Genomic DNA, 12,410 nt, shown 5'->3' with positions numbered 1-12,410 from the left:
AATTACGGGTTGCAAAACTTTTAAATTACCTACTTTTAAAAGTGGGCGGTGCCTCGCCCATTGTCTAACATTTTATTAATTTTCTATTCTGCGTCATAAGGTCAACCCATCTACCAATTTTCGTCGCTTTATCCGTCTTTGATAATGAATTATCACACTATCAGTTTTTCAAAATTTTCGAGATCGAAAAAGTAGGCGTGGTTATAGTTCGATTTCGTTCATTTTATATAGCGATCTGAGATGAGTGCCCAGGAACCTACATACCAAATTACATCAAGATACCTCAAAATTTACTCAAGTTATCGTGTTTACGGACGGACGGACATGGCTAAATTTCTTTTTTCGCCCAGATAATGTTAATATATAGAAGTCTATATCTATCTCGATTAGTTTATGCCGTTACGGATTACCGTTATGCGAACAAAATTAATATACTCTATGAGCTCTGCTCAGCTGAGTATAAAACCGACGTCTCTCAATAGGAAGCGGGTGGCACTTCCCTTTTTTCCCAAATTTCTTTCAAGACAAACATCCACACATTTATATCTTTTAATAACACGGAACTGGCTACTCTGGAAATTGCATATTTCGGCCACATAAGTACCCGTTATTCAACTAAACACACTTCCTAATATACACAATTAGAATTCCTTTTAAATAAATATGTTTATTTTCGTAATTTATTAATAAACGTTTTTATTGAACGAGATTGTTATGATTTATTTTAAGCTTTCCAAACTCTCTTAATAAATTCGCATTATTTTTTTTTTTTTATTGATTCATAACGCGACCCAACAGTTACAATTGTTTCTTATGCCCAATTACAACTAAAAAAGGAATATTATTATGTTAATGATCCAATAATATATGTTGAAAACAAATATTATAAATAAAACTCGTATCGGATATTGTCAGTATCATATTGAGCACACAAATACAAACAAAATAAATTATTATGGACATAAAGCAAATAATATATTTTTATTTTCTGCTAAATGGTGCAAAAACCTTAGCTTGTAAAAAAGAAAATCATTGCCGTTACAACAAAATATTACTTTGTCTACTGCACTACAATATTTGCATACCTAACACACTTGTTTTCTTTTTACGCAATTTTTAAATCTAAAGTTTTTTATTGTGTTGCGTTTATATTTACTAATTAAGTTTACGTTTAAGATTACAATCTACTTAATTATTTATTTTTAGTATAAAATATATTCTACGCTATAAAAGCGTATTTATTTATTTCCTCAACGTTTATCTTTGCGATTACGATTACGATGTTGTTGTGGTTGCTGATGATGCTGCTGTTTTTCTTTTGATTCATTTGTGTTCTCCAGTAGGGTGTAGGACGCTTCTGTAATTGTAGAGAGAGAGATGTGGAAGTGAAATAGTTTCAGGGCTTGATTAACTTATCACAGTGCGTAAAAGATTGAGCTTGATTAAAAGTTTTTTGAAAATCGCTTGATCTACTTTCTGTAACAAATTTTAGCCTCTTAATTTAGCGCGCATTGGCAAGCGCTTCTAGCACTTAGACGGCGCCTTTAAAAGACAAAGAACGTTGAAATTACCAAAAAAGCGATTAAGTTACTCACCTTTTTCTACAGTTTTATCATCATCTACAGATTCGATAGCATCTAGGGCAGATATAGCAGCTGTTAACTCGTTCACATCTTTTTCAACCGTTGCTTTATTGGACTGACTCGCTCTCGCATTATTGATGCATTGTGTGAAATCAGCACTCTCGATATTTGATTGTATATCCGTCTCCACTTCAATGGTAGCTTGAGCTTGCTGTTTATTCAATGCTACAACCAATTCATCCTCATCTTCACTCTCTTGATGTTCTTCAACTTCAATTTGTGCCTTTGTTATACCATTTACTAATGTTAGCGTCTCATCCTCACACGCTTCTGTGGCGCTTGGTGTTATCTTGGCACGACACTCTTGTAACACTTGGGCACATTTTTTCTCCCATTCAACATGTTCTTTATAATACTGATAGACGGGAATTACTATAACTGAGATATCATCAACTGTTGCAGCTGCCTTACTATCGGCTAAACGCCAGTGACCTGAATCATTTATTTTGCCACGCGCTCGCGCCACCAATTCTTGTGCTACCATTGTGTAGCGATGTTTCTCGGTAGGGTATTTAGCAAGTGTTTGAAAAACTGTACGTGCTACTGCTTCATTTTCCGAAACATCCCATAAACCATCTGTTGCCATAACAAGAATGCCATAGTCGCCATCTTCATTATTTTCACCTGTAAAAGAAAACTTTAAATTTTAATGTTGTCCTTTTAACCCATTAAATTAAGCAAAATATGTAGTATAACAGTGGCCAATAGGTCTAAATGTGTTGTTGTACTATTATTACGGTAGTCCGCTCAATTCTAAAAAACTGACCTGGAATGCTGACAATTTTGGAAAGATCGCGTATAATAACTTCCGGATGAGGTGTGAGGAATGGTTTGATTTGTGTGCCTGTGTTAATGGCTAAGAGATCATGATCGCCAAAGCCACGCGTTACACCTAGAGTACCTAGCAAACGACTACGCTTTCCTTCGCCGGTCACCTGCAAGTCAAAATCAGATGATAAATCAAAGTACAAAATAACATTTTAAAAGCATTTACTCACCACCGGCATGCGCAAATCTTCACGGGTCAATGTTTTGTAAGTCCATCCCTTCATGGTGCCTTGTCGACACAAAATTCGCTGACCCAAATCCTTCATATGCGGTCGCTTGGCATACTCCATGGCAGCGTAGTGTTTGTCCATCAAATGTGGCTTCAAACGTGCTACTGTAAGCAATCTTAGACGTTCCGTTTCTGGTGTATGATCATATGAGAATGGTACCGCAAATATATCTTGTCCATGAGCAGCGCTATTAGCGTTTGTGGCGCCAGTATCCGCAATACTTTTCACCTCTGGATGCGTGGTTCCAAATTTACGCTGTGACAAGACAGCGCGACTATCACCAGCGTTCGCAACAAATAATTTGCCATTGATAAAAAGCGCAACACATGCAGTACAACCGCCTGCATCACGATATCGATCACGATCTTGTGCAATCAAAGCATCCATATTGAAGAAAGCACTCTCAAGGGCACCAATAATGAGTTCGTCCTTGGAGATACGGCGATGAAATTGACTGGGATGAGGGAAACTACTTTCTGATTTTGTACTGACCATTTCTTCTTCACGTGGTAGAAGTAATTCTATGCAGTCGACTAATTTTTCATGTAAAATATGATGGAATTGATGTGAAGCAGCTAAAGCGGCACCATAGCCGGCATGCCCATCGAAAATGCCATAATATGTATATGGTAAATCCGGATGGCAATGTGCTGGGTCAGAAAGAATTTGTCTATTGGATTAGATAAAAAAAATTAGGTTTTACATTATAATTTTCTATGATTTTATGGGTTTTTTTTTAAGGGATAAGTATTCCGAAACAACTAAGCACTGCTAGTTACACTATCGGCACATTTAACCTAAGTTGGGTCTCTATTGAACGGCCATTCAACCTATGCATCACTGGTAGAACTTGTAACCTAGGATAGGCCAAAAAAAGGAAGATATTAAACGGAGATACGACGTTCCTGAGAAATTGATTATAGTTACAATAACGATAAAAATTATCGCCGAAATATTGAAGTGTTATCGAACTTTGGATTATAAATCCGGAATGCTTCTGGTAATCTAAAGATTCAAGTCATAATATTATTGTCATCAATCAGCCACCCTGTCGGAAAGTCAAGAAAAAAAGGAATTTGAATTTAACCTACTTGAAATGAATCTTAAATGCTTGTAATGTTTTATGGTAAACGATGGTAGTTTCTAAGGTACTCCTATAAAGCTGTGACGTTGTTGTAACCGCCAAACTACTGTCATAAGGTTTAGGGGAGTGTTGCGGTTATGAGCAGTCCCTTGCTAACTCGAGCTGTCATGTCTGTGGATTTTATTTGCCACAGTCGACATACATATCTTACAGCTGAAGCATTCTGTGCTTCTTTACGTGCAGGGGCAGCGGGGGTCACGCTTTCACTATTGTCGAAACCGTACTAATGTAGCTACAACAGCATCAGCTATGGTATGAAGAAAACTTTGTTGGCACACAATCATATCTTGGTTTTATCTAACACGCATTTTATTTTAGTCTAGAACTGTTTATCAGTTTCGCTGTTTAGTCCTAATATACTTATCGCCCATATTACTTCGATCATTAAAAAAATGCGCAAATACCTTGAAGAATTAGGCACACAACTCTAAGCGATAAGCGTTAGCACAACAAATTATTTAATGAATTTAAAGTTGTAACTTTTGCGATAAGCTTTTATGGTTGTTGTGCTCTTGTGCAAGTGATATGAGTGTATGTGACGTGTACTTACCTAGCAAATGCAGCCTGATCTTCGTTCCACTCTGATTTGCCTGAATTTACGCACTCGGCATAACCAGTGCCCCATGGTAGCAAATTAATATCGCGTGGCACAATGATGGGCCGTACATTGTGATCTGCTGAGGCGCGTAGTTCATCGATTGTCAATAATTGTAGAAAAGGTGGACGTGCATAAGCGAATTTGTCTGGCATTTTTTGTTGATGTGCCATACGTAGTTGATAATTATTTGTGTGACCACCTCCCATACTGCTGCCGCGATATATCTGATGATGATTGGGTACTGAAGGTAGCGGTGGTATATCGGGTGCTATAACCGATATAAAACGATTTTTAATATTAGTTATGCTGAACATATTAGACATCTGTTATCTCTGATAGAGACTTTGAGGCAAGTAAATAAATAAATTATATTACGAAATGTTAGTAAAAATGCGAGATGTCGTATGCTAGCAGCTGTCTACTTGGTGGAGATGTTGTAGCGATAAACCTCCTATAGATACAAGCTTCCAGTAGCGCAGAGCTTTGTGTGATATTTTCCTTTTTACTTCAGTGTGTTAATATTTGCTGGAACAGCAAAATAATATGCGTCAACGTAAGCAACGCAAAACGTTGGTGGCTATAAATTTGTTGAGACTATGCAATCGCTCTAATTTTCTAGTTGTATGTTTGTTTATTCTGTATATACAAAGACAACTGATGTGGACAAACGTTTCTGCAACTCCTCTTTCTTAATATTTCACTTTTCTTATTACCAGCACAAATAATGTTTTTGTTTTCCACACATTTTACACCTCGCTCGTGACTTTAGTTCAACCCTTGTCCAATGCTCGTAATTTGCCAACCAACCACTGCCGTGTTGGTTGTCGTCAGCGTTTGCAGAAATCAATAATCCAGCGTGGGCTTTCCTCCTACTATTACATCCAAATATTTATTCGAAAAAGCACGTTCTCTATCCCTTATCAAAATTAGTCAAACAAAATATAATTTCCAGCAAATATTTATGTTTTCGTATTAATTTGCTTTTTACAAATTTTCACCTAGAGAAAATCGAACCTCTCTGATTTTCTTCTCTTTTCTGTTTTTGCTTTGTCAACTTGAACACCTCTGGCTTTGTGATTTGGCACAAAACGTCAACTTGACAACAAGCACTGTTAGCGCCTGTCAAATAACTGAAGCTTTTTCGTGTACAATGCAAGCTTTTAAAGTTGCAAAATACCTACCCAGAAAATTTGCTTTTTCACTTGGAATTTTTAATTTATATGTACTTATAAATCATTTTTTTTTTCTTTTTGGCTGTCTATTGAATTGAAGTTTTTATTTGGTACTAAAATTTTTTTCTGGCAATCGATATATGTACATATGTATATGGATCACAGGCACTTCCGGCTGAAGCAAACTTGAGCAGCTGATACATTTCTGGTTTTACAGTGCCATTCAAACTTGTATAGTTTTGCAGGGCAACTCTGTTCGATCGTCATCGTGTCGTGATCACGGTCGTTAAAAAACGAGCAATGATCGGCTCATGGTGGTCCGCAAATGCCTTGCAAAGGAGTATTGTTAGTGTATTCCAACATGAAGAAAATGGAACACGTAATACAACAATTTTTGAAGTGTACATACTATAGTATAGAGATATATTCAAAGAGGAATTGTATCGGAAAGAATAATCGGAGTGAATTTAATTTAAAAGACAAACAATTTTATTGGTGAAAAATAAAATAAATAAAATAATTATAACCAAGTATATAATGGTAAAACATGGAATAAAAGACGTATTCAGAAAATGGAGATGGAAAAGTTTGCGCGTAGATCGAAAAATGGAGAAAATGCGACCCTCCAAATTATTGTTAATTGTATACCTTATACTACGAATATTCTTATGTTATTTAGCATTTGCGTGAATAAAGAAACTAATATGATATTTTTTATAAATTTTATGTTTTATTTTGGGTGGCTTCTTCTCCAGCGATAGTTTTAAAGTACTCTTCCATAGCTACTCCAAGGAGTAATGCTTTGAGAGTACTTTATTAATTAATCTCCTGTAGGTAATCCATCGAGGTTGGTTTAACGAGTACTCATTTGCTAGTATTCCAAGGAGTAATGTTTTGAGAGCAGTTTCGAAAGTAATCTCTTGTATATACTCCATGGAGTAATATTTCAGGAGCAGTTTAGAGAGAACTGTTCCGCAGATACTCCATAGAGTAGTTTTTCTGGAGCATTTTGGCATATGATCCTCTGTGGGCGCTCCATGGAGTATTACAGTGAAAGTACTTTGGAAAGTACTCCCACGTACATATATACTCTATGGAATACTCACAAACAAAGCGAGATTGTGATCACCTATTCCTCTCCTAGGACATCGCAATGTAAATTGGAGCACATTTTTTGTTTGAATACAGATTAGTTTTGGAGCAGTCCTATACTCCTAAAGGAGTATTCCTTACACTATTTATAGAGTACTCGCGTTTTTTGAAGGGAATTCTCGAAATTATAATGAGATCTAACGGAACAAATTAACGGAATAAATCTGTGTGCTAGGGGTTTTTACTTTGCGACATTTTAGTTAGCAACTGTAAATGTTGCAAGTATATTACTCTTATACGTTTGTTAACCTGGCGCTTTAAGGGGCAATTTAAAAGTCCTCTTGCCAACAATTGGAATTGGAAGATTCAATTCCCAAAACGGAAAAAAGTATCACGTTTTTGAATTTCATTCAGGAAAAGCTTTATTAATTTTAGATTTTCATACGATGATTGCTAATAATTTGGAAGCACAGCAAGAAATGTTTAAAGAACGTTGATTTATGGCGAACTTATATGAACGCTTTGGTCACTTCAAAGTGAAGAAAGTGACAACGCATTTCAATGTTATCTTATGGGTTATGTAAAAACGAAGCAACGCGATCAAAGCGTTTATGTTAGTTCGCCTTTACTATTATCCGTAACCGTCCTCAATAGCTAATCTAGGTGTACACATTTATCTCATCCTAGGAACTCGATTATTCGCTGTCAAATTTTCATGTTCCTACACTATTTCGTCTTTACAACTAGGGATTCCAGCCTAGATATGGTTCTGCACTTAGAAAAAAAGTCGGCATTTCTGAAATAATTATCTTTATTTTCGTACTTAACTTCTTATAACATATAGCTGAGTTTTTCTTACATGTATATATATATGCACTTAAACTTTATATGGACTGCTAAGTGTATGACTTTATCTAATTTTATGAAGTTGTTGCGCAGGAAATTAGTACTGATAAGACCTAGTTTACATATAACGAAATTTTCTTCATTTTCGTACTTAGCTCCTAATCGTTAATTAAACAAATTGGCGCGTAATCATAGTCAAAATAAAATAGATTTTAAATTTAGTTGCAGCTTTTTGACATAATTTTCTATGAGCTATCTGTCACAAAAGCTGAAACTAGGTAGGTAGGTTGAACTTGGCGGTCCATGAGGACCTCACATAGTGTTACAAGAAGTTTGTTTTAACGACCAAACTGAAAAACCCTATCAAAAACCAGAACCTATGTTATAAAATAACTCCGTCCTCTTGGCAAATACTAGAAGCTTCCTAGGACTTAAGCCACTTGCTGCTTCTAGATCTGACAGCTGTATCACTCCTAATAGCTGGAGTCTTAGCCTGGCAAGTGCAGGGCACGAGCACAGAACGTGCTCGATCGTTTCCTCCTCCAACCCGCACTTCCTACATCTGCTATCACTGACCAAGCCTAGTTTAAAGGCATGTGACGCCAGAAGGCAGTGTCCAGTCAGAATACCCGTCATGAGTCTACAGTCCTCTCTTTTTAATGATAGGAGCAACTGTGTTAGTCTAAGGTTGAAAGACCTACACATAATCTTCGACACTTTACAGCCCCGCGCTTGAACCCACGCCTTTCCCGCTTGGTCGATCATGTGCACCTCTCGCCTTCGCTTAATCTCGCCCAATCTAATTGGGACATCTACGGAGCAAGCTTCAAGGGATTCGCCCTTTTTAGCTAGTTCGTCCGCTTTTTCATTCCCATCTATTCCCATATGCCCTGGGACCCAATATAGATGTATGCTTCTCCCTGTCCCGATTCTCTCCAGAGACTGCTTACACTGTAACACGCATTTAGATGCTGTGCTATGCGAGATTATTGCCTTAATTGCTGCTTGACTGTCAATATAAAAGTTAACACGGTTGCAGCTTAAGCTATTCTCTTCCAGGGTTTCTACTGCTTTGGTTACGGCTAATATTTCCGCTTGGAAAACGCTACAGTAATCCGGTAGCCTGTAGGATCTGCTTATTTCCGGATCAGCGCAGTATACCGTAGACCCTACTCCTTCCACTACTTTGGAACTATCGGTGTATACATGTATCGCCTCGTCCGCCATTTGCGCACCCTTGCGCCAACCGTCCACCTCTATTGTGGCCTTAAGATCTCCCTCGAAGCGAAGATAGGGAATAATGTAGACTGTTCGTCTTGTGATTGATGACGCTATACTACTATGGCCATATGGTCGGCGCTCAAGCTGCCCCGAAGCACCGAGCCTGGTTGCGGTCGTTAACGCTTTGTTCTTTGCTACCAGGTCTACAGGTGGGATGTGCAAAATGGCATATACAGTGCAGCCGTCGGGGTTGTTTTCAGGGCTCCCGTAATGCTAAGCATCGATAGTCTGCAGGGCGAAGCGCCCGATCCATCAAAGAACTAATCGTTGGAAGGCACTTTCCACTTATGACAATTGCAACGTCATCTGCGTAAGCCGTAAGTTTTACGGGTCCCTCATCGAATTGCCTGAGCAGTTGGTTGATGACCAGCGTCCACAGCAGAGGTGATAGCACCCCTCCCTGCGGCGTGCCCCTGTCCACTGATTTCGTGGCCTCGTACAATCCCCATTGTGATGTAATCTTTCTGCAATTTAACATGCAGCCGATCCATCTGATTAAGGCAGGATGTAATTAAGACCATCCATAATCGCCGATTTTTCAACATTATTGAAAGCCCCGGCAATGTCCAAGAAGACTCCTAGAGCATACTCCTTATATTCCAGGGATTTCTCTATGCTTACTACCACCCTATGCAATGCGGTGTCTACCGACTTGCCTTTGGTGTACGCATGCTGTGTTGTGGAGAGCAGCTTTTCATCCACGTTGGACTTTATGTACACATCTATCAGCCTCTCAAAGGTTTTGAGCAGAAATGATGTTGAGCTAATGGCTCTATAGTCTTTGGAATACATGTGACCGATCTTCTCCGCCTTTGGTAGAAAAGCTACACGAGCAGTTCTCCAAGAGTGCGGTACATGATTCAGTCGTATGCACGCATCGAATATTATTTTAAGCCACTCCACGACCGCCCTACTTGGGACTTGTAGCATGGCCGGGAATATACCATCTGGGCCCGGCGATTTAAACTTAGAAAACGTCTTCACTGCCACTCGATCTTGGTATCGGTCACCAAGCCCGGCACTACTAGCTCCGTGATCGGAGTGTGAGTGATGTTTGCTGGCTCCTCTAAACCGTCTCCCGATGGGAAATGTGTATCGAGAAGCACCTCAAGGGATTCCTCACTATTACGTGACCATTCCCCGTTCTCTTTCTTTATTAGTCCCTGGACTATGTTTCCCTTTGCTAGGACTTTTTTCAACCGTGCTGTTGCGCTGCAGCACTCTATCTCCGTACAGAAACTTTTCCATGAGTTTCTCTTCGCCCTGGTAATTTTATGCTTGTAGATGCTCAGTATATCCCTGTACTCGTCCCGACACGCTTCGCTTTCCGCGGTCTTTGCGAGCTTAAACATTTCTTTAACCTGTCTTCTTAGAAGACTCAGCTCATTGCTCCACCATGGCGGCTTTGCTTTTCCTCTGAATCTTCTTAGAGGGCAAGCTTTGTTATACGCAGTCATAAGCGTCCTTGTTAGGAATTCATTCGACTCCTCCAGTTCCTCTACATTAGCAACCTCTTTGGGTTGTCCCAGTTTTGTTTCTACATGTTTCTGGAATTTAGTCCAGTTCGTTGACCTAGGGTTTCTAAAGGTTCCTCCCTTCTCTACCCTCTTTAGGGGGATGTTGAAGCTGATATACGCATGGTCGGAGAAGGATGGTCTATCAAGAACCATCCAATCATACCTTGATATATCACGCTCGGAGCTCAATGTAATATCCAGAACATTGCTGGATGTTGGACCAATGTATGTAGGGACATTTCCCCTGTTGGCTATCTGCAAATTGGTTTGCAGGATGTAACAAAACGGAGATTCGCCTCTCTCGTTCGTATCTGCTCTTCCCCACGAATTGTGGTGCGCATTTGCATCTGCGCCTATGACCAGCCGCCCTTTGCGCCCTTCCTCCTGTAATAGCCTTTTGCACTCCATCGGTGGGACCTCCGCAGCATGCCTGCTTATTCTTTTGCTCAACGGCCACCGCTACGAGATCCTCAGTGGTGTAATTAGGCAGCATATATGAATGCAGCTGTTTCCTTACCATTACTACAGCTCGCACCCGTCCTTCCGTTTGCGCATAGTAAACGCCAAACCCGCGCGCGCTAAGACCAGAAACCTTTCCTCCCGATGAGAGCCACGGCTCCTGGATCAGCGCCACGTCAAACGAACCCTCCTCAAGGGTTAGGAGGAGTGCGCTCGACGCCACTTTACTGTGTTGGAGGTTTATCTGAAGGACTCGCAGCACCATTGGGCTGTTTGTGCCCCTCCAGCACCTTCGTCTTGACGTCGTCGTCCTCTCCTTGCCCTTTTGGGTTAGAGTATTCGAGGCCCCCTTCAGCCTCTCGTGACTGTTGTGCAGGGTGTTCCTCTGTGCGAGTCACAGCACCATTTAGCGGTTGTTCCTCTTCTAGCACGTTCGTGGTGACGTCGGGGACCCCCACCTGTCTGAAACTAAATTTAAAACCTATTTTATTTTGACTATGATTATGCGCCCTAGACTTCCCCATATACATTTTTCCTTTCGATAATCGGTTAGTATGAACACATTTTAGAGATGACATTTTGTTTTCATAGAAAAACTGCCACCTCTAGAGTGTTATCTCTAATTGACAGATATTAAACTAGGTCCTAGGGATGAAACATATGTAAACGGATAGATTATTTACTTTAGATAAGTGCATGTGTGAACGTGGTCTAAATTTCAGTGTGCATTATACTCAGTTGCAGCTGAAATGTGTCTGTCCATTTTATCTCCACAATATTCTCTGATGACCGAAAAGTGTGTGTGTGGTTCGTGCCTCCGCTATTCAGTACAACCTGTTTTGAAGCGAGTTATTTATCCACTGCCGCGAGACTTCAATAATTGCCGCTAGATGGGTCTCCTAGACATTATCTAAGTGATGATAAGCGTTTTTTTACCCGCAAATGTAAAAAAAAACACGGCTAATAATTAAATGAAACATTTTTCCTTCGAAATTATCGACTACGACTATGAGTAAATTGTAGAGATATACATTTTTTGGATAGAACCGTCTCTAGGGTGTGATGTCTAGGTGGAAGTAATAATCTAGTTAGTAGGGATGAGACATTTGTGAACAGGTAGTTTTGATGCTTTTAGAACTCCCCCCTGGGTGACGAATCGAATCGTAACGCTTCTTACCTTGCGTCCGTGATAGAGGTGACGCTTTTCGCGGGTGATAATTGCATAATCCAAAACGACTGAAATTCGCATCATGATCCCTGTTATTGAAATTTGCGAGCAGAGGGCAGGGGACAGGACCTTACAGAAAAGATAGATGATACGACTACACCCCTTTCACCAAAACCGTAGAAAATTGTCAAACTTCAGAAGATATCTCTTTCGCTGGCAACCGCTACCAGCACTCGCTTCTTACCACTTCCACAAACTTCCCACTGCATATCGAACATCGGATTTTATTACTGCCAAATGCTGTCATAAGAGATAATATACGGGGCGCTCCTTTTCTACGTGGAGCGAAGGAAGAACTTAAGTCTAGCGAGCGAACGTTATTTGTGCTATATCTTAGTCCACAGGAAATGAAACTTAACTTGGAGAAGAGAT

The 12,410-nt window shown here is 39.7% G+C and overlaps 3 protein-coding genes across 8 annotated transcripts in view; 2 read left to right on the top strand and 1 right to left on the bottom strand.

Moving 5' to 3' along the window:
* The window catches only part of LOC137251003 (uncharacterized), a 155,082-nt gene that overhangs the window by 139,859 nt on the left and 2,813 nt on the right, over nucleotides 1-12,410 (top strand). The window lies entirely within an intron of this gene.
* The window catches only part of S6kII (Ribosomal protein S6 kinase II), a 30,992-nt gene that overhangs the window by 17,778 nt on the left and 804 nt on the right, over nucleotides 1-12,410 (top strand). The window lies entirely within an intron of this gene.
* On the bottom strand, nucleotides 682-5,496 carry LOC137251001 (protein phosphatase 1H). 2 transcript variants are annotated; one of them, XM_067784825.1, is made up of 5 exons: nucleotides 4,396-5,495; nucleotides 2,642-3,371; nucleotides 2,410-2,578; nucleotides 1,596-2,267; nucleotides 682-1,357 (listed from the first exon to the last, which is right to left on the bottom strand). In XM_067784825.1, the coding sequence occupies exons 1-5, from the start codon at nucleotides 4,764-4,766 to the stop codon at nucleotides 1,251-1,253; spliced, it is 2,049 nt and encodes a 682-aa protein (XP_067640926.1). In that variant the 5' UTR covers nucleotides 4,767-5,495; the 3' UTR covers nucleotides 682-1,250. The 2 variants fall into 2 exon arrangements, with proteins under 2 accessions (XP_067640926.1, XP_067640927.1); XM_067784826.1 differs by lacking the exon at nucleotides 682-1,357 and adding an exon at nucleotides 1,366-1,542 and having other exon boundaries at nucleotides 4,396-5,496.

Source organism: Eurosta solidaginis, chromosome 4 (assembly GCF_040869045.1).
Source record: "Eurosta solidaginis isolate ZX-2024a chromosome 4, ASM4086904v1, whole genome shotgun sequence".
Classification (NCBI taxonomy): domain Eukaryota; kingdom Metazoa; phylum Arthropoda; class Insecta; order Diptera; family Tephritidae; genus Eurosta; species Eurosta solidaginis.
The sequence above is the reverse complement of the archived record's forward strand: the minus strand, read 5'-3'. Positions and strand labels throughout refer to the sequence as shown.

Excerpts from the sequence above, each read along its gene's own strand:
- LOC137251001 (XM_067784825.1), bottom strand. The coding sequence starts at position 4,766 with ATGTCTAATATGTTCAGCATAACTAATATTAAAAATCGTTTTATATCG. Across the intron at positions 2,579-2,641 it reads AAGATTTGCGCATGCCGGTG|GTGACCGGCGAAGGAAAGCG; the intron begins GTGAGTAAATGC and ends TTTGACTTGCAG. Across the intron at positions 1,358-1,595 it reads TGATAAAACTGTAGAAAAAG|AAGCGTCCTACACCCTACTG; the intron begins GTGAGTAACTTA and ends CTACAATTACAG.